Source organism: Pituophis catenifer, unplaced genomic scaffold, assembly GCF_029215685.1.
Source record: "Pituophis catenifer annectens isolate HBS135680 unplaced genomic scaffold, rPitCat1.0.hap2 SCAF_18, whole genome shotgun sequence".
NCBI lineage: Eukaryota > Metazoa > Chordata > Lepidosauria > Squamata > Colubridae > Pituophis > Pituophis catenifer.
In genome coordinates this window covers 6244861-6263911 of record NW_027256898.1, presented here as the reverse complement: position 1 = coordinate 6263911, position 19051 = coordinate 6244861, and the positions used below count along the sequence as shown (strand labels likewise).

At 47.9% G+C, this 19051-nt stretch overlaps 1 protein-coding gene across 1 annotated transcript in view; it reads right to left on the bottom strand.

The window, feature by feature from the left end:
- Positions 1–347: 347 nt before the first annotated feature.
- KIF1B (kinesin family member 1B) overlaps positions 348–19051 on the bottom strand; it is a 116680-nt gene continuing 97976 nt past the window's right edge. The window contains exons 36-49 of the mRNA XM_070956074.1: positions 18947–19013; positions 17736–17820; positions 15840–15945; positions 12881–12995; positions 12375–12508; positions 11651–11712; positions 11242–11387; positions 8479–8718; positions 7206–7277; positions 6998–7119; positions 6017–6166; positions 5173–5365; positions 3195–3313; positions 348–651 (exon numbers count right to left, since the gene is read on the bottom strand). Of these exons, the coding sequence (XP_070812175.1) occupies positions 609–651; positions 3195–3313; positions 5173–5365; positions 6017–6166; positions 6998–7119; positions 7206–7277; positions 8479–8718; positions 11242–11387; positions 11651–11712; positions 12375–12508; positions 12881–12995; positions 15840–15945; positions 17736–17820; positions 18947–19013 (1654 nt within the window). The 3' untranslated portion in view covers positions 348–608. The remainder of the gene's footprint in view (positions 652–3194; positions 3314–5172; positions 5366–6016; positions 6167–6997; positions 7120–7205; positions 7278–8478; positions 8719–11241; positions 11388–11650; positions 11713–12374; positions 12509–12880; positions 12996–15839; positions 15946–17735; positions 17821–18946; positions 19014–19051) is intronic.

Genomic DNA, 19051 nt, shown 5'->3' with positions numbered 1-19051 from the left:
CACTGGGAAGGGAACACAGTCTGGTTATTTCCAAGCCATCAAAGTTGGACGAAAAATCAAATCCTTGACATCCAGACAGAGACAAACACACTGTAGAGAGAAGGACAGGCGACGTCACTTGGGGGTTAGGAACCAAGGGCCCACATGGGAGAGGGGAGGGGGGAGTTTTCTTTTTTTGTTTTTAAACAAAAAAAAAAGTCGTGCATATATAAATATGAACCCCCCCCTTTCAGTCCCGTTTTCCTCCCCGCTCAACCCACATATTTTTCCCCCCCTCCCGTCATTTCGTCTTCAGTTTGGCCACATGCGATTACTAGTGTTTTCAACACTTGAAAAGGGGAAAAAAAATCATTAGAGTAGTATTTTTCTTTTTAAAAAAAGGGGGGGTGGGGGTGGGGAAGGAAAGAGAGAAGAGAGAGAGGAAAGAATGTGGGGAAAGTGCTGGAAGTGAGCCAAGTTAAGCCACGGGGGTTGAGGGGGAGGTGTTAAATACAAGGGAAGGGAGCGATTCAAATATCACAAGAGAAAATGAGAGGGGAGGTTTTATCTTATAGCCAAAGATGGATTTGGGAGAAAATAAAAATTGCAATGAGAATTCCCGAGGGACCTCAGTACTTCAGTTGTCCGGAGAGTCTTCGGGCGAGTTTGGACCTGCAGAGGAGAAAGAAGAGGACAGGAAGTAAAGGAACCGCACCCGGCACCGAGGTGGAACACACAACTCAACCACACAGACTGCGTCTCTCCTAACCAGGCAGGACTCTAAAGTTTATCCTCTTCCTCAAAAAGCCGCCTCAAGGCTTTTCAACTCTGCCCATTGCTGAGAAGGTTACAATTCAGGCTGGGAGAGAAATACAGCCTGCAAAAGGGGATTTGGGAGATGCCAGACTCCTGGAGTCGTGTTTCTAGAAGTGGGAGCATCGGAATCAAAAGTTAAAAATTTAAAGTAAATGCATTGTCTAAGTTATTGGAAAATAACTTAAGCAAAGTAGCAATAGGAATAAGGATCTTTAGTTCTTTAGGTGTTTCCCCCGCCCCCCCTTATTGTCATTTTGCTACTGAAACAAACGGTGACTGGATTTGAATCCTGAAGGAGATGGTTCACGTAGAAATTATCTGATCTCTCTAATAGGGGGAGAATACTGTATTTTTTGGACTATAAGACGCACTTTTTTGTCTCCTGAAATGGGATGAAAATGTCTGTGCGTCTTATATACCGAATATTGCTGAAGCCCCGCCCACCCGCCGGTCATTTTTTTGGCCTCCGCACACCCCATTTTCGGGCCTTTCAGGCCTTTTTTCGGCCTGTTTTAGAGGCTTTTTTCGGGCCAAAAAAAGCCTTCAAAATAGGCCAAAAAAGCCTCCAAAACGGGCCAAAAAAGGCTGAAAAATTGGGCTGAAAAAAGCCCCCAAAAGAGGCCGAAAAAAGCCTCGAAAACAGGCTGAAAAAAGCCCCCAAAACAGGCCGAAAAAGACTGGAAAGGGGCCAAAAAAAAGGGCTGGAAAAAGCCTCAAAAACGGGCCCCAAAAGCCCCAAAAACAGGCCGAAAAAGACTGGAAAGGGGCCAAAAAAAAAGGGCTGGAAAAAGCCTCAAAAACGGGCCCCAAAAGCCCCAAAAACAGGTCGAAAAAAGCTGCAAAAACAGGCTGAAAAAAGACTGGAAAGGGGCCAAAAAAAAAGGCCCGAAAATGGGGCGCGTGGAGGCCAAAAACTTTTTTTTGCTATTTTCTTCTTCTAAATTTGGGTACGCCTTATAGTCCAAAAAATACGGTATATGTGGATCTGAGGTCCCTGCAGAACATGCAGCACAACAGGACAAGTGAGATATCTTTCCGTTTCCCATTGCCACACTGTCACTGAGTGCAGCTGTTTTAAGTGCGTGTGGCTGGACTGACAGGCCTGAGTTGGCAGGCCTGGTGAACGTCGAAACGATCTGAACCCTCCGGTGAACTTCCAGGCTTCTGCCTTTCAGTAAGACTTGCTTGTCTCCCAGGCTCCTCATCTCTGCTCTCCCATCATCTGCTAGCAGTGAGGCGGCTTTTTAACTTCCTCTTTGCTGATGAACATCCCTTTTTTTTTTCCTCTTTCTAACCGATTCCCTCCCTTCTCGCCCGTTTTGCAACACTTCCTCTGGAAGGAAACACACCCACCTGTTTTTCCTGGCAGACCTGAAATCCCCGTGTCTCCCCAGCCTTTTCCCTACGAGGTGGTCGATGCATGCTGTTCCCATTTCAGCAGGGGTGAAATGCTACCGGTTTGGACCGGTTCGGCTGAAACGGTAGCGATGGCGGCGGGTGGTTCGGAGAACCGGTAGCGATGGCAGCGTGAGGCTCCGCCCACCCTCCCAGTCATCGTTACTTCCTGGTTTTAACCAGGAAGTAACCTGTTTTTTTACCCTCTGTGCATGGACAGGAGGATTTGCACATGTGCAGAGGATCCAAGCGCACGCGGGTGCGTGCATTTCCAAACCGGTAAGGAAGGTAAGTAGATTTCACCCCTGCATTTCAGGGTTTTAACCTGGTTTATGATGGCCTGTGTGCTCACTCTGCTAGTGTCTGCAGAGCACAAAGGACTCCTTATTTCAACCCTGAGCTTCAAATCTTCTATTCTATTCTATTCTATTCTATTCTATTCTATTCTATTCTATTCTATTCTATTCTATTCTATTCTATTCTATTCTATTCTATTCTATTCCATTCCATTCCATTTATTCTATTCCATTCTATTCCATTCCATTCCATTCCATTCCATTCCATTCCATTCCATTCCATTCTATTCTATTCTATTCTATTCCATTCTTTCTTTTCTAGTCTATTCCATTCCATTCCATTCCATTCCATTCCATTCCATTCCATTCCATTCCATCTATTCTTTCTTTCTTTCTTTCTTTCTTTCTTTCTTTCTTTCTTTCTTTCTTTCTTTCTTTCTTTCTTTCTTTCTTTCTTTCTTTCTTTCTTCCTTCCTTCCTTCCTTCCTTCCTTCCTTCCTTCCTTCCTTCCTTCCTCTTCCTTCCTCCCTCCTTGGTACTAGCACTGATGATGTTACCTAGTTAGGGTCATAAAACGTCTGCAAGAAAACAAGCCAGCTCAGAGAGCACCAAGGACAGTGCTGGGTTTCTACCTGGTTCGCCCCGCTCACTCTGCTAGTATCCTCAGGCCATGACGCCCCAACAGCAGCCCCGACGTGTCCCTCTTACCGTATCGTGCCAGCAAGAAGGGGGTTGAAGGCGTACAGCCAGTCGCTCATGTCTTTGTCGTTGAGGGCTTGGAGGAGGATGCCGCGGTGTCTGGTACAGACGGCAAAGGTGTTTGGTGTCTAAAATGCAAAAATAAAACATGCCCGGCATTTTAAGCGTTTTTCTCCCTCTCCTTCCACGATTTTCAAATCTCCATGATTCTGTAAAACGGATGTTTGTTAAGCAATATCGGCTTTACAGAATCGTGAAGGTTTGGAAATTCTTGGCCAGGTTTCCAGAAGACCCGCCGTCCCTTCCTCCCCAAGGGAATCCTTCTTGATCTGTATAGGGTTCGAAGGCCATCTTACCACTGCGGTGGGATTTGGCACCAAGTAGGTGATCATTGAAAGATGAGCCAGCGGTGTGTGGCGGGAGCCAAAAAAACCTAATACAATCCTGGGTTGCATCAGCAGAGGCACAGAATCAAAATCACGTGAAAAATTAGTATTGTTTTTATAAAGCTTTAGTAAGGCCACGCCTGCAATACAGCATCCAGTGTTCGTCACCACGTTACAAAAATGTTGTTGAGACTTTGGAAAAAAGTGCAAAGAGCAACTAAGATGACTAAAGGTCTGGAGACTAAAACCTAGGAAGAACGGTTGCAGGGATTGGGTATAGACCATTTTATTCCACCAGGCGGGCCTGGCCTAATCTTTTCCCTCTTTTTAATTATGTTATTTTAAATTGGTTTTTTAAATGATTGGGGTTTTAATACGTTTGGGCCAAATTTGTTTAATTCGATTTTACTTTGTTTTTAAATTTTGTATCTATGTATTTTTACTGTTTGGCTGTTCACCACTCTGAGTCCTTCGGGAGTAGGGCAGTATATAAATAAATTAAATAATAAATAAATAAATAAATAAATAAATAAATAAATATAAAATAATAAAATTAAATTAAATTAAAATAAAATAAAAAAATAAAATAAAATAAAAAAATAAAATAAAATAAAAATAAAAATAAAAATAAAAATAAAATAAAATAAAATAAAATAAAATAAAATAAAAAGCCAGTCTAGTGAAAAGAAGGACTGGGGGGGACATGATGGTAACATTCCAATATTGGAGGGTGTTAGGAAATGACTATTACCTAACTTGTTGGGTTGGCAATATATAAACCCTCAATGTCGCTTTAAGACTGCTGTATTGCATCATACTGTGTCCTGATTGGTTAGCTCTGTAGCCAATCTCCTTAAGAGGGAGCTAGACACATGGTTTGTTTCTCTTTGCTGTTCTTGCTCTCTGATATCTCTGTATGCTACTGTTTGCAAATCCAGAAGAACGGTTTATTGTGAATGACTATGACGACTGGTAAGAAGACTTTGTTATTGGATTATCCCTGGACTGTCATTTTGGCTATCTCCTGCTTTATATGTGTATGACCTGGACTGTTTATTGGACTGTGCCTTACTATTTTTCCTGAACGTAAACTATAACACAACTCAGTGTATCTGTGTAGTGACTGTGCTTATTCATAACTACTCTCAACCGCTTTCATGTGCATACCCTTGCTACTCAAGGGTTATTCGTTAACAGAGGGGATGCCCCGAAGAAGAGGGGGATTCAACCTATTTTACAAAGCCCCAGAAGGCAGGACAAGAAACAATGGATGGAAACTAATCAGGGAGAGAAGCAACCTGGAATGAAGGAGAAACTTCCTAACGGTGAGGACAATCAACCACTGGAACAGAAGTTGCCTCCAGAAGTTGTGGGTGCTTCATCATTGCAGGTTTTTAAGAAAAGACTGGAGAGCCAGCTGTCTGAAAGGGTATAGGGTCTCCTGACTGAGCAGGGGGTTGGACTAGAAGACCTCCAAGGTCCTCTTCCAGCTCTTATTTTAATTTCCTCCCTCTACTTTCTGCACCCAGGACAAGGGTGATCTCTTTGCAACTTCCCAGGGATTAAAGAGCCTGCTCTGAGTTTCTGGAGATGCCACTGACCTTCACCATGGCCTGCTGATCCTCGCTGTACTCCACCTGAGCCGTGGAGAGGTTGATGATCCCCCTTTCCACTGGGTCCTTGTCGCTATTATAGATGAAGACGTACGGGCGGCGCACCACCACAAAATGTTTGGCCCACGAAGGGGAGAGGGGCTCCTTGAAGTGAAGGTAGCCTTTCTTGGAGACCACGGACCTGGAAGCGGAGCCCAGCACATAACAGACCGTCAGGGCAGGGAGGAGGGGTGGGCTTCAAAAATTTTATCAAGGGGTTCTCTGCCCGGTTGCTGGGTGGGCGTGGCCTAGTCAGCCTCCTCCACCATGGCGGGGGGGTGGGAGCGTTTTTGCCCTCCCCGGGCTCCGGAGGCTTTTCTCGAGCCTCCGGGAAGGCAAAAACGGCTTCCCCAGGCTCCTGAGGCCCTCTGGAGGCTGGAAACAGGCCCATTTCTGGTCTTCCCAAATTTCCGGTAGGCCCATTTTTCACCGTCCCTAAGCCTCCGCATGCGCCCTGCACTTACCTGCATTCAAAACGGGCCATGTGGGGACTCCTGGGAGGAGAGGGGTGGGCGGGGCCAGCCAGGAATGGGATTTGGGGGTTCTCCAAACTGCACAGAATTTTAGCTAGAGGTTCTCCCGAACCCCTGCGAACCCCCAGCAGCCCACCCCTGGCAGGGAGTCTGACTGGTTGGAGCACAGGGAAAACCCTCTCCTTCTCAGTGGGAAGAAAAGCTATGAATCGGAGCCTTCCAGAGGCTGGGATGGAGCAACCCATCTTCAAAACGGGGGACGTTGGCTTTTTCTCCCCTGTCGTGAATGGCACCTTCCTTCCAATAAGGAAGATTCTTACCCAGGTCGGATTTCCTCGATATCCGGAACGAGGTTTAAAAACTCGTTTTTCCCGGCCCTTGCCAAATAAGAAACTTCCGCAGGGGGTGTCAGCTGGAATGGTTCTGCCTCCAGTCCAGGGCTAGAGGCCCGAGAATTTCCTTCTGGAGTTCTTTGGTTAAAAAAAAAGAAAGAAACGATCCAAAATGAAAAAAATGTGGTTAATTAAAAGTCAGGCGCGCTGCAAAGGCAGAAAACCACTGACTCGGTTCATTAATGTTTCATGATCAGTTCCGAGTCAAACAAAGAATCAAACAAACTCACAACAATCAAGGCTCCAAGTTATTTTGGGAGATCTTTGGGGTTATTTATCTGTGCCCCTTATAAACCTGGATTAAGGGGACCAGAGAGCACCAAGGACTCCTCCTTTCAACCTTGAGCTACAAATATTCTATTCTATTCTATTCTATTCTATTCTATTCTATTCTATTCTATTCTATTCTATTCTATTCTATTCTATTATTCTATTCCATTCCATTCCATTCCATTCCATTCCATTCCATTCCATTCCATTCCATTCCTCTTTCTTTCTTTCTTTCTTTCTTTCTTTCTTTCTTTCTTTCTTTCTTTCTTTCTTTCTTTCTTTCTCTCTCTCTCTTTCTCTCTCTCTCTTTTCCTTCCTTCCTTCTCCTTGGTACTACCACTGATGATGTTACCTAGTTGGGGTCATAAAAATGTCTGCAAGAAAACAAGCCAGCTCAGAGAGCACCAAGGACCCCCTCATGTCAACACCGAGCTACAAATATTCTATTTTATTGAAATCTGGATGAAACTATGGCACCTCCCTCCCCCTCCAAAAAGCACAGTGTGCCTTCAAAGCAGGCATCCTTCAGGGCTGAGAAGGAGGGCAGTGGGAGAACAAATTTCTTCCCAGGCCAGAGAAAGAGAGCGAGCTGGAGGGGGGTTTCTGTCGAGGGACGGGCGTCAACTCAGCTCCACTCACTTCTGATCCACCGAGTTGTACCTCGAATCTGACAGCGAGGGGCAGGTGGTGGACGGGGTGAGGGTGGAGCTGCTGAAGCTGGAGACCGAAGAATCCCGCCCGATTGGAGAGATGTCGGACAGCTGGAAGAAGGAGGAGGCAATAACTCTCAAGCTCGGCGCTTCGAGGGAAAAAGCTCGTGTTGACCACGGGTTAAGCTTTGGCTTACCTTACAATCACTGATGCTGTTGTAGACCTGGTTAAATTCGCGGTTGAAAGAATGAGTAAGAAGCTGAAGGCACTGCAAAGAAAGCATGGATTAGGACGGGGGAGGTAGGCAAAAGGTGTTGCAGAGCTGACAGCAGAGTCGGACAGAGAGGAGGTTGGGGAGGAACGTGGGCCAGTCCTGGAGTCTGGGGAAGGCTCGGACGAGGACTCTGCATCGGAGGCAGAGAAAGGGCTATATGGGAGGTACGTGCTGCCTCTGGAGCCTCCTGGGTCGGACCTCAGCGAGGCAGAGGAACTGGGGGAGCCTGTTCCCAGTGCGTGCATGCGCAGAGCTGCCAGAAGGCAAGAACAGTTAAAACAAAAGAGACGACTCGGGAGTAGGGCTTGGACATGATTAGCCCCTCCCATAAGGCTTAAAAGAGGAGCAAAGGCACGTGGGCCTTTGCAGGAAGCAACGTTGTTAATTCTGTGCAGTTTAGAGCCTGAAGCTCTGTTTGATTCTGGACTCCGTGTGGCTTTGCCAATTAGGTCTTTGGCAGTGTGTCGAGATAAAGGTGGATGATTATCAGCCTTATCCCGAAGGACTCTTTACAACTATTTGGGACTCATCTGTGAATGAACATAATTCACAGCTGTTAAAATAAAAGAGGTTTTTGAGACTACTCGTGTGTTTTACTGATTCAGGAAGCCTAGGTCAGAACAAAAGGAGTTGAAGTCCAGGCATCTTAAAAGTTGCCAAGGCTGAGAAAACACAGATCTAGAGGGCCCCCCTTTTTGGGGGGGAAGGGGGTTGGGGAAAAGGCAGGTTCGCAAACACCACCACTACAACCGTCACACACCCCTGGTGCCAACTCTGAAGTTGGCCTGACTGAGGCCATCTTCGAGGCTTTAGCGTTGCCACAACGGAGATGAGGGTTAGGGAGGGGAAAATAAGAGATAGCTGGGGGTTTTGTAGCCAAAACAAAATACTTTCCCCTGGGAACCAAGGACATTCCAACAGGTGGCTGAAGAGAGGAGGCGTGCTGTTACCAAGCAACCAGACAGCACCCTGATTGGACCATGTGACTGTTTGTTTGGGAAAAGGGGAAAACTTTTACTTTTAATTAGGTGAAAACCGCGGGAACCTTTAGAGTTGGTTTTCACCAGCCTGTGCCAATATGATAGATCCAATAAAATAGATCCTTTGAGATAGATCCTTTGAGGAATCTACCCGCCTCGGAGTTCTGTTTGTTTATGGGTGTATTACTTGGAACCCTGACACCTGGGCTCGGTACCTTGGTAGCTAGCTCCTTCTCCCGCTCCACTAGACTCTCGATGTCGGCAGAGTCGTAGCCGCTGCTCTCGCTGGGGGTGATGGCGCTCTCGAAGGTGGTGGAGGAGATCTGCGAGGAGATGCTGGTGGAGGTGCTGAGTGTGCTGCTACTCAGGCTGTGGGAGAGCGAGTCGCTCAGGGACTTGGGGAGGCCGTTGCCCAGCTTCTCACGCAGCAACAGGAAGTGACGCGTCTTCTCCACCTGGGCAGCAAGAAAAGAACCCAGAGAGGTTCCTCCCATGGCTTCCAAACTGGGATGTCATCCTCTAGCCCAGGGGTCGGCAACCTTAAACACTCAAAGAGCCACAAAGGTCCTAACCGGAAGCCCCCGTTCAATTCTGGAGCTGACCGGAAGTCCGTTCCCCCATCATAGAGTCTCCTCCTAGCACGGTGTCCTTTTTCCTCTGCAAACTGGAAGTCCGTTCCCCCATCATAGAGTCTCCTCCTAGCACAGCATCCTTTTTCCTCTACCTGTCCTAACCGAAAGCCCTATTAGTCGTGGAGCCGACCAGCAACAGGGAGCTGCAGCAGAGGGATGTAAGAGCCACATGCAACTCCAGAGCCGCAGGTTGCTGACCCCTGCTCTAGTCCCCCACCCCTCCAAACTACGGCAAGTGTTGGGTTGCAGGGAGGGGACTGAGATGGACCCAGCAAGAAAGGACATGTGCAAAAACGAGGGACGGGTCCCAAAGATGCTGTATTTTGCAAGAGGCAACTGGATTTCCTGGTTTTTCTTTGACAACGTTTCGCTTCTCGTCCAAGAAGCTTCTTCAGCTCTGACTGGATGGTGGGGAATAGAAGGATGTATGGATTTATAGGATTTATGTACTTAGATCCTTTTTTGGATTTATATATATATAAATCCAATTATTATAAATATTTATTTTATTATAAATAAATCTTATTATAAATAAGAAAATTGATATATATACATATATATATATATATATATATATATATACATACATACATACATACATACTTGTTTTCTCAGGTTTTCGCGGGTGTTTGTATGTAGGTCTTTGGTTATTCGGGTCTTCTCCCACGTAAAATTGGAAGTGTCTTGGCGACGTTTCGACGAAGTCTCATTCGTCATCTTCAGGCTGGTGTTCTCGGCTTCGTGCTTCCAGGAGCACGAAGCCGAGAACACCAGCCTGAAGATGACGAATGAGACTTCGTCAAAACGTCGCCAAGACACTTCCAATTTTAGGTGGGAGAAGACCCGAATAACCAAAGACATACATACATACATACATACATACATACATACATAATAATAATAATAATAATAATAATAATAATAATAATAATAATAATAATAATAATAATAATTTTATTTCTATACCGCCCTTCTCCCGAAGGACTCAGGACGGTGTACAGCCAATTTAAAAACATATATATATTCAGCAATAGCCTTCATCCTTTTGTATATTTATACAAAGTCAGCTTATTGCCCCCACAACTGGGTCCTCAATTTACCTACCTTAGAAAGGATGGAAGGCTGAGTCAACCTTGAGCCTTGGCGAGATTCGAACCTGCAGTAATTGCAGGCAGCTGGTCTTAATAACTAGCTTAATAACAGGGTGCCTTAGACCACTGTACTACCAAGGCTCTTGGTTATGGATTTATAGGATTTATTTACTTAAATCCTTCTATTCCCCACCATCCAGTCAGAGCTGAAGAAGTGATACTGCCATTCAATTGGGAGAAAGGGGGGGGGGCTTGGATTCGATTCATTAGTATTGCCTGTGACAACTGTTGTTTTATAACTTGTATCCTGGCAAAACACCCTGAGATCTTCGCACTTCTTGGGGAATGTATAGGAGGGATGGCCATGTGGGTTGTTTCACTTTGATAGCCAATGAAAGATAGCGATGGGAATGTATGCTTATCCGGTTCGCAGGGCAGCTGGTAAACTAACATCTTCACATTTGTGGATTGGCTAAATCAGCATCTGGCTAAAGGGAGGAGTCTCTACTGCTTTAATCCTACTTGTCTTGCCTAAGGGTATTCAGACGCTGCTTTGAATCCATTGCTGTCACTTCTGCTTAATAAAAGGTTCCTTTTGAAATAACTCCGTTTCAAGAGTTTTCACCAGGGGTGAAATCCAGCAGGTTCTAACAGGTTCTGGAGAACCGGTAGCGGAAATTTTGAGCAGTTCGGAGAACCTGTAGCAGAAATTTGGAGTAGTTCAGAGAACTGGCAAACCCCACATCTGGCTGGCCCCGGAGTGAGGGTGGGAATGGAGATTTTGCAATATCCTTCCCCCCAGGAGTGGGGAGGGAATGGGGATTTTGCAGTATCCTTCCCCCTGGAGTGGGGTGGGAATGGAGATTTTGCAGTATCCTTCCCCTGCCACACCCACCAAGCCACACCATGCCCACCAAACCACACTCACAGAACCGGTAGTAAAAAAAAATTGGATTTCACCACTGGTTCTCACTTTCTTAAATTAGAAGGAGAGGCAATCCTTACAGGAAGCTTCTTGGATGAGAAGCGAAATATCTTCAAAGAAACACCAGAAAGACTTTTTTTTAAAAAAAAAAAACAAACACCTTTGGGACAAGCGTGACCTGGATGACTTGAGAATCTCCGTAGATAAAAGAGGGACAGGAACAATTAAGAACTTCGGCAGCCTCAGGGAGATGTTTCACCAACAGGAAGAAGCCAAGCAAAGGAAGAAGCCAAGCCCTCCCTTCCTGTTCCTGCTCCTTTGGGCCCCCACCTCATGCAGCAGCTCCATCTTCTCCAGTTCCCACTGGTGCTCCAGGATCAGGCTGTCTCCTCGGGGTCTCCACCCTGCCAGGTTCTCTTCCCCTCGGACGTAGGCTACGGAGGTATCCAGGACTTTCCGTCTCCTCCTCTGCATTCCTGAAACATGAACACCGGATTCAGGTCAAGCCAGTTTCCAACGCACCAGGAGGGAAGGGTTCTACTCCGTAACCAACAAAGGAAGTCCCACTGCCGTTTGAAAAAGCACCTTTGGGACAACCATGACCTGGATGACGGAGAATCTCCATAGCCAAGGGTCAGAAATATAATAAATTCACAAATCAACCCAGTTCGGGAAAAAAACATGGAGGCATTTTTCTTTTTCTTTTTGGCATATTCATAAAAAAGGGACGTCTTCTGACCTGGGCTTCCGGTATCGGCCATTTTGCACAAGCTCAACTCGTAGATCCCGGTTACTCGGTTGCTGCTTGCAAAGAGGGAAGCAGGGAAAAACGAAACGATCATTTGAGAAAAGAAGGCAGTCTTAGGAAAGGGTGTCAAGCTCTTCAAGAATGATTACATTGGTCCATGCTGGAGTTAATTTGTCATAGCAATAGCCCTTAGACTTATATACCGCTTCACTGTGCTTCACAGCCCTCTTCTCTAAGCCGTTTACAGAGTCAGCCTCTTGCCCCCAACAATCTGGGTTCTCATTTTACCCACCTCGGAAGGACGGAAGGCTGAGTCAACCTTGAGCCTGGTGAGATTCGAACTGCCAAATTGCAGGCAGCCAGCAGTCAGCAGCAGTAGCCTGCAGTACTGCACTCTATCCACTGCGCCACCGAGGCTCATAGGTTTGTCATATAACAAATATATATTTATCATGTACACAGGAAAAACCTGCTTTCTTTTTTTTCTTAAGTGAAGCAATCTTTGACTTATTCCTGGTCAGACTGAAATTAGAGTCCTCTGCTTTGGCTGCTCGCTTGAAGGTTTCCAAGAACCGACTCAAGCAATCGTTTGAAATTTCGCAAGGAGGTTCGCGAGACAACAAGAGACAGGCCGTCCACAAGCCCGCCCACCCACCAAGCTTAATCCACGTGTCTCGTGGCCCTTGGACCGCCCCAGGGAGATGATCTGACTTACGAGTCTGGGGACTTGGAGTAGCCACGTCCAAAGAGACTCCGCAGCGAGCGGGGGGGCGAAATCTTAGCGTCTCGCGAGTAGAAGACCATGCAGATGTCCTTAGTGATGACGGCTGGTTGGATGCAGTGATCCAGCTGGAAGGGGAGAAACAGCTGGATCACTTTCACCATCGGTGATGGGCAACGTACAAGCGAACAGGTGGCATTTCAGCTGTCTTTGGCACAGGTGTGTGGCGCAAGTGGAGATGAACGCACGTACTTCTAGCTCCAGATTTATTATTCTCTATATCATGGGTGTCCAAACCTTGGCAAGTTTAAGACTTCAACTCCCAGAATTCCCCAGCCTGGGACGTTGAAGTCCACAAGTCTTTAAAAAATTGCCTTTCTTTTAAAGAAAGAAATAGAAAGAGGAATTCCCTCAAGTGGGGGGGGGGTCCCTGTTTTTTAAGAGCACTTCAAACTCTCCTATCACCCTTCCGTCAGACTGAAGCTCTGATGCAACCTCACCTCCAGGTAAGCCGAGAGGGTCATGTAGATCTTCTCTGCATAAGGGGTCACCCGGTTTAAAAGAAGGGAGTTATGCAGGGAGCTGTCCCAGACAGCCTCAAAGCGGTAGAAAGTTCTGGAAAAAAATAATCAACATCAAAGGCTAGGATCTGATGCTCCAGTGCAGAGGTGCCTCTTCCAGCCATTGGCTGAGCAACTGCCCTGAATAAGCTTAGAGTAGGGGTGTCACTCAAGGCCCTGGGGGGCCCAAATCCAGCCTGTGGGGTGCTTAGATCTGGCCCGCGGGGCCACCCTGGAAACAGCGAAGGACCGGCATGTGGGGCCTCTGCCAGCGAAAACGGAACTTGTGAGGGTCACGCACGACCCTCTCGAGCTTCGTTTTCGCTGGCGGAGGATTGCAGGAGGCTGTCGCAACCAAAAACAGCTCAGGAGCCCATTTTTGCTGGCAGAGCTCTTGGGCCTCCCTCTACAGGTGCTCCATCCACCACAACATGAGTGATGTCATGCTGGCCACACCCACCCTGGCCACGCCTCCCCTCCCCCCCCCCGAGGTCAAACACAACCCTGATGCGGCCGTCAATGAAATCGAGTTTGACACCCCTGGCTTAGAGCAATTCTTGGAAGGTGGAAGGAAGCAGACCCCTTTCTAAATTCTCTGCCTTCTTCTCACTTAACTGCAAACCTCAATTTTTTCAATGATGGGCATCAACAATATCAAATCAACTCAACTCATGGTTCCTGGCTTAGGAGTCAGATTGAATGACTGGCATTCAGAACTAAGAATGAGAAACGGAGGGAATGTTGGCTACCTTTCCATGGAGAAACAAGGAAGAAGCAAGGCTCGGCTTTTGTTTTGTTAAGGTGGCCCTGCTAAGCTAAAACCTCTGAAGGTTTTGCTTACCCATCAAACCTCCTTGAAGGAAACATAACTGAGTGGCCCAGCCCTGCCCTAAAACAGCTATTCTAAGCATTTTCAGCCCTTCTAAATCTGGACAGACCTGCTTTGCCGGGTTAAAAGAAAGTGAATCTTGCACAGGAAAGCAAGAAGTGAAAGAACGGCGGAAAAAGGAGGGGAGGGCAGATTGGGACAGGGTCAGGGGTGGGCTGCTGGGGGCTTGCAGGGGTTCAGGGGAATCTCTAGCTAAGATTCTGTGCAGTTTGGAGAAACCCCCAAATCCCATTCCTGGCTGGTCCCGCCCACAGTTCCCCTCCCAGGAGTCCCCACGCAGCCCGTTTTGGATGCAGGTAAGCGCAGGGCGCACACGGAGGCTCGGGGAGGGCGAAAGAAGTTTGGGAAGGCCAGAAATATGCCCGTTTCTGGCCTCCAGAGAGCCTCCAGAGCTTGGGGAAGCCATTTTCGCCATCCCGGAGGCTCAAGAAAAGCCTCCAGAGCCCGGGGAGGGCAAAAACACCTCCCCTGCCATAGTGCAGGAGGCCAACTAGGCCACGCCCACCCAGCAACCGGGCAGAGAACCCCTTGCTACAATTTTTGAAGCCCACCCCTGGACAGGGTCCCAGGAGAAGGCGAAGCAGCAGCAAATGAAATCCCCTTTTAATGAATTTCAACCAGGGAGCAGAAAAACCGCAAATGTTACGTCTAATTCCCGACTGCTGGGTCAGGATGGAAAAGACAAAGAGAGGGACACAACGTTAAAATGGCATTTCAACCGTGTGGGAAGCAAAGACTGAGCACAACAGAAGCCAAAGGGATTAAATCGGGAAGGAAGAAACGTAACTGGATACAGTACTGGGCGTTGGGGGGTCAAGACACACTGGAGAGGAGTTTTGAGGATGGGATTCGGGAAAAGAGCGACAAGTAAAAATTAAGCGGGGGGGGGGGGAGGAGGAGGACGGGAGAAAGAAGCCGAGCACAAATATGAGACTTGAACCCACAGAAAAGCTTCTAGCTAGCATGCTAAAAGGCTGGCCCAAATAGATCACAAAAGTCTCTTTTTGCAGCACCCCCTAAGATTCTCAAGACCTTGCTGGGCGGGGCCTTTGAGAACGGGGCAAAGGGGAGATTTTAAAGCCACCCCCCAAAACAAGGAGAGATGCCACAGCGCAAGGCAGCAAAGGGTTGGGGGTGGGGTGGGAGCGGGACGAAAGCTCTGCCCGCCAGCCGAACTCTGGGATTAGGGAAAAGGGGAGGAGGAGAGGCTGGGCACTAGGCCAGGAGCGTTGGGCGCCAAGGAAGGGAATTTCGAAATACCTAGGCATATCCTTATCAAGGAAGAGCCTGTGGAGATACAGAAAGCGTTCGTTAGGTCGGCCCCAAACACGGGTGGACGAGCGACGAAGGAAAAACAGCGGAGAAAAAGCCAAAATTCAAGCCAGAGGACAACCCAAAGACACAAATGCAGGGACACGAACACGCACACACACAGAGAGAGACATGCATCATATATGTGAACACAGAAGGACGTTTCTGCAACTTCCACCTTCTTCTCCTGCCAAGGGCAAGAGCTGAAAACTGAGCAAATTGCAAACAGGATGAAATTTATTTCACGCCCTAAGGGGCCGACATCACAGTGAGAAGACAGAAGCCTGGGAAGGGGGCAAAAATCTTTGTGGTGGGTTATAATCATATATCATTATTTGTCTATTATGAAATACTCGTTTGAGAGGTCTGTATGAGTAACATTAGTGTATTCAGGCTTGTTCCATTTCTCAGATCCTGGTGGGGAAAAAAAAACTAGTTTGCCGTTTTCACTATTTAAGTGCCTATTTAAGACTCTTAAGTGCCGCAACCTCATTTCTCTTTCCACTAAGGTTTAAAATCTGCTTCAAAACTCTCCTACTCAGAGAACGGAGGAGGAGCCTATTCCCAACCCAAGGACCCCCATAAGTGGGTCAGAATTCCCCGTCAGTCAGGCTGTCTGGGGAGCATGGGAACTGCAGTCCACCCCTAGCTGGGGCTCCCAGCTTGGGGAGCCGACACAGGGTAAGGAACGCCTCTGACCTGTTGGAGCTGTGAGAGACCCTCAGGTATTTGGCGGAGATGATGTTGAGAGACAAGACGGCGTCCACGGCCGTTTCGTCCACTTCGGGTTTGTTCCGGATGCGCCCTGCAGAGAGGAGAGAGGCAAAAAAAAGCACAGACTTATTCAAAGTCACTTCGCAAGGAAGAAGCACCCAGGGAAACTCGCCATCCAGCGCCAGGGAAGTCAGACGCTCCAAATGGATGTAAAGATTTATTGCAAGCTTAAGCTCTCTACAAGAATCTGAGCTACTAAGGTCCAAGCAAATTGGCGGTAGGTGAGAATTGGTGGAATTCAAGGTACGCTGGACTTGAATCTCTTATGGACACGAAGGAACTCACGACTGATGGCATGTTTGACCCCTTCCTCAAGCTCAGCCTACATTCACTTTCAGAAAGCTGTGTACCGTATTTTTCGGTGTATAAGATGCACTTGCCCCCCCCCACCAAAAAAAGTGGGTGGAAAGGTGTGTGCATCTTCTACAGCGAATGTTGCCGAAGCCCTGCCCATCCTTTGGCCCCTGCCTCCCAGCAATATACCTCTTTGCAGCAAACAGCAAACAGCCTGGTCAGCTTCAGCACAGCCTGATTTAGCACAAGCAGCTGATTGGCCGTTGGATCGGCCTCCTGGAATACCACCTATCAGCTGTTCCAGGCTGCAGGGATCACCACCACTCGTTGCCGCCCATCGATGCTGCTGCCTATCGCCACCTCTGTGCGCTCCATTTTCAGCCTCCACGCATCACGTTTTCAGCCTCCGCACACCCCATTTTCAGCCTCCATGCATCACGTTTTTGGCCCATTCCAGGCGGCGGGGATAGGTGGCGGGAAACCCTGCCGCCTGGAATGGGCCAAAAAATGGGGCACGCAGAGGCCGAAAATGGGATGCATAGAGGCAGAAAATGGGGCGCACAGAGGTGGAGATAGGCGGCGGCAGCAATGGGCAATTACAGTGGTGATCCCTGTAGCCTGGAACAGCTGATGGGCGGTGTTCCGGGAGGCCGATCCAACTGCCAATCAGCTGCTTGTGTTAAATCACACTGTGCTGAAGCTGACCAGGCTGTTTGCTGTTAGGAGGTAAATTGCTGGGAGGCAGAGGTAGATTGTTTTCCTCCCCAAATGCTAAGTGCGTCTTATACTTTGGAGTGTCTTATAGTCTGAAAAATACGGTAATTGCAGAAGGATTTGGGAGGGAATGTCTCCAGACTGGGGCGTTTCCCCACCCAAAACCATTCATCAATCCAAATGCCAAGTCAAATCTTTGTGGAACGGTATGTTCCTTCCTGCAAAAACCAGCCTCGGTTACAGACCGTCCCACCCTGCTACTTCAGAAGTAGGGTCCCTGATGGCCCCTGAGGTTTCATGAAGGATTATCATCCGGAATGGGGACAACTCGCCTCTGCCAGCTCTCCCATGGCCAACTCATCACAGCCACTTCATTGCGGCCAACTCTCCATGGGCAACTCACTGCAGGACAATTCAATAATTCAGGTTCATTATTTAAAATAATTCTAACCATTGTTTTAATTTTTGTCATTTGCATTTTATTTTGGCCTTCCTTTGGCATCCTTTATTTAATTATTCTATTTGACTGTTTGATATAAGTGTAATTCTTGTGTCCACAGCAAGTTGTTCTGCGGGACAAGAGTTGGCCGTGGCAAGTTGTCCTCCAGCGAGTTGGCTGTGGGCAAGAGAGTCGTGGTGAGTTGGCTATGGCGAATTGTTGTACACCCATCATCCTTGGCCCTCCTCTCTGAAAATTCCCTGGGCCAGATATATGTGGCAGCAAAGTGGGCTGGGCACTCTACAGTGAGTGGAAGAAGAGTGAGGAGAGAAGGGAGAAGGAGCCGTCCAGAAACAGAGGAGAAAGATACCTACCGACTACCAACTCTCGCACGTCTTTCCAATGGAGCTCATTGCCCTTCTCGTGGATGATGGTAATGGTGATCCTCCGCTGTATTCCCTGCAGTGATGAAAAGAGACCAGTATGGTTGCTTCTCCCCCTTAGCATTCCGCCTCTTTAAATGTTAGGCTTAAAACCGCCAAGATCTCCTGACATCTGGACTGGCAGAGAAATGAACTGAATTGGGGAAGCCTGCCAGATGCGGGTGCCAAAAGCCCGGTCTCACTTTGGTGCTGGCCAGAAAAAGGGGAGACTGGAGCTTGAATTCACCGAGATGAGGTTTATAGGCAGTGTTGTGACCCGCCAGCAGCCAGCAGAGCTGGTGGCAGACTCAGACAGTGAGGGGGTTGGGGAAGAACATGGGCCAGTCCTGGAGCCTGGGGAGGGCTCTGATGAGGGCTCTGCACCGGAGGCAGAGAGGGGGCCAGGGCCGTCTGACAGTTGTCAGCTGCCTTCAGAGTCAGACATCAGTGAGGCAGACGAACAGCTGGAGCCTATTCCCAGTGTGCATATGAGCAGAGTGGCCAGACGAAGGGAACAGCTAAAGAACAAGGGTCGACTCAGGAGTAAAGCACAGGTGGACAGTGAATGGCCCCTCCCAGAGGGAATAAAAGAGGAGCGAAAGGGGAGTGGAGGTTGCAGGAGACAATTAGTTCGCTTAATTGGTTCGTGACTCTCCGAGAATCCTTGCCAAGTTTTGAAGATATCGGCCTGGCAGCTCTCCAAGCCAGATAAGGTCTGGGACTGTCAATTCTCCCTTGAAAGACTTTGCTGAAGGTGAATGAGAGGAATTCACAGTAACTTAATAAAAAGGGTTTTCTGTTGGACAAGGAGTCTGCTTCATGCTCTTGGGAAGGCTAGGTCAGAATAGGCAGATTTCCCAAGCAACACAGTTATTTTTTATTTCAAACAGCCCAGGTCAGGAGGGCAGCATCTAACAGTCCCTGTCTGACCTGAGGCAGCAGGGCCTGGTCTGATTACAACTTGGATAGGAGACCAGAAATAGCAGAATAGTAGGCCGGCCTTGCAAATTGGGAAGTAAAATCACAAAAAGAAGAAAATGCCAATTCTCTGGGCATTATTGCCGCTGCCCAAAAAAACCCAGACTGAAAACAAGTTTTCCCGTAGTTGCCAGAATCAAGCCAGATTCAAAGGAGCCTTTGTGGGGATTTTAGCATCCACCCACCTGATGAAGTAAGAATGTCCCTTGGCAGGGGAGACCTCCAGTGTGGTCAACAATGGCCGGGATGTATCTGCAAGGGAGAGAGGGACAAATCAAGATGAGAGGGGG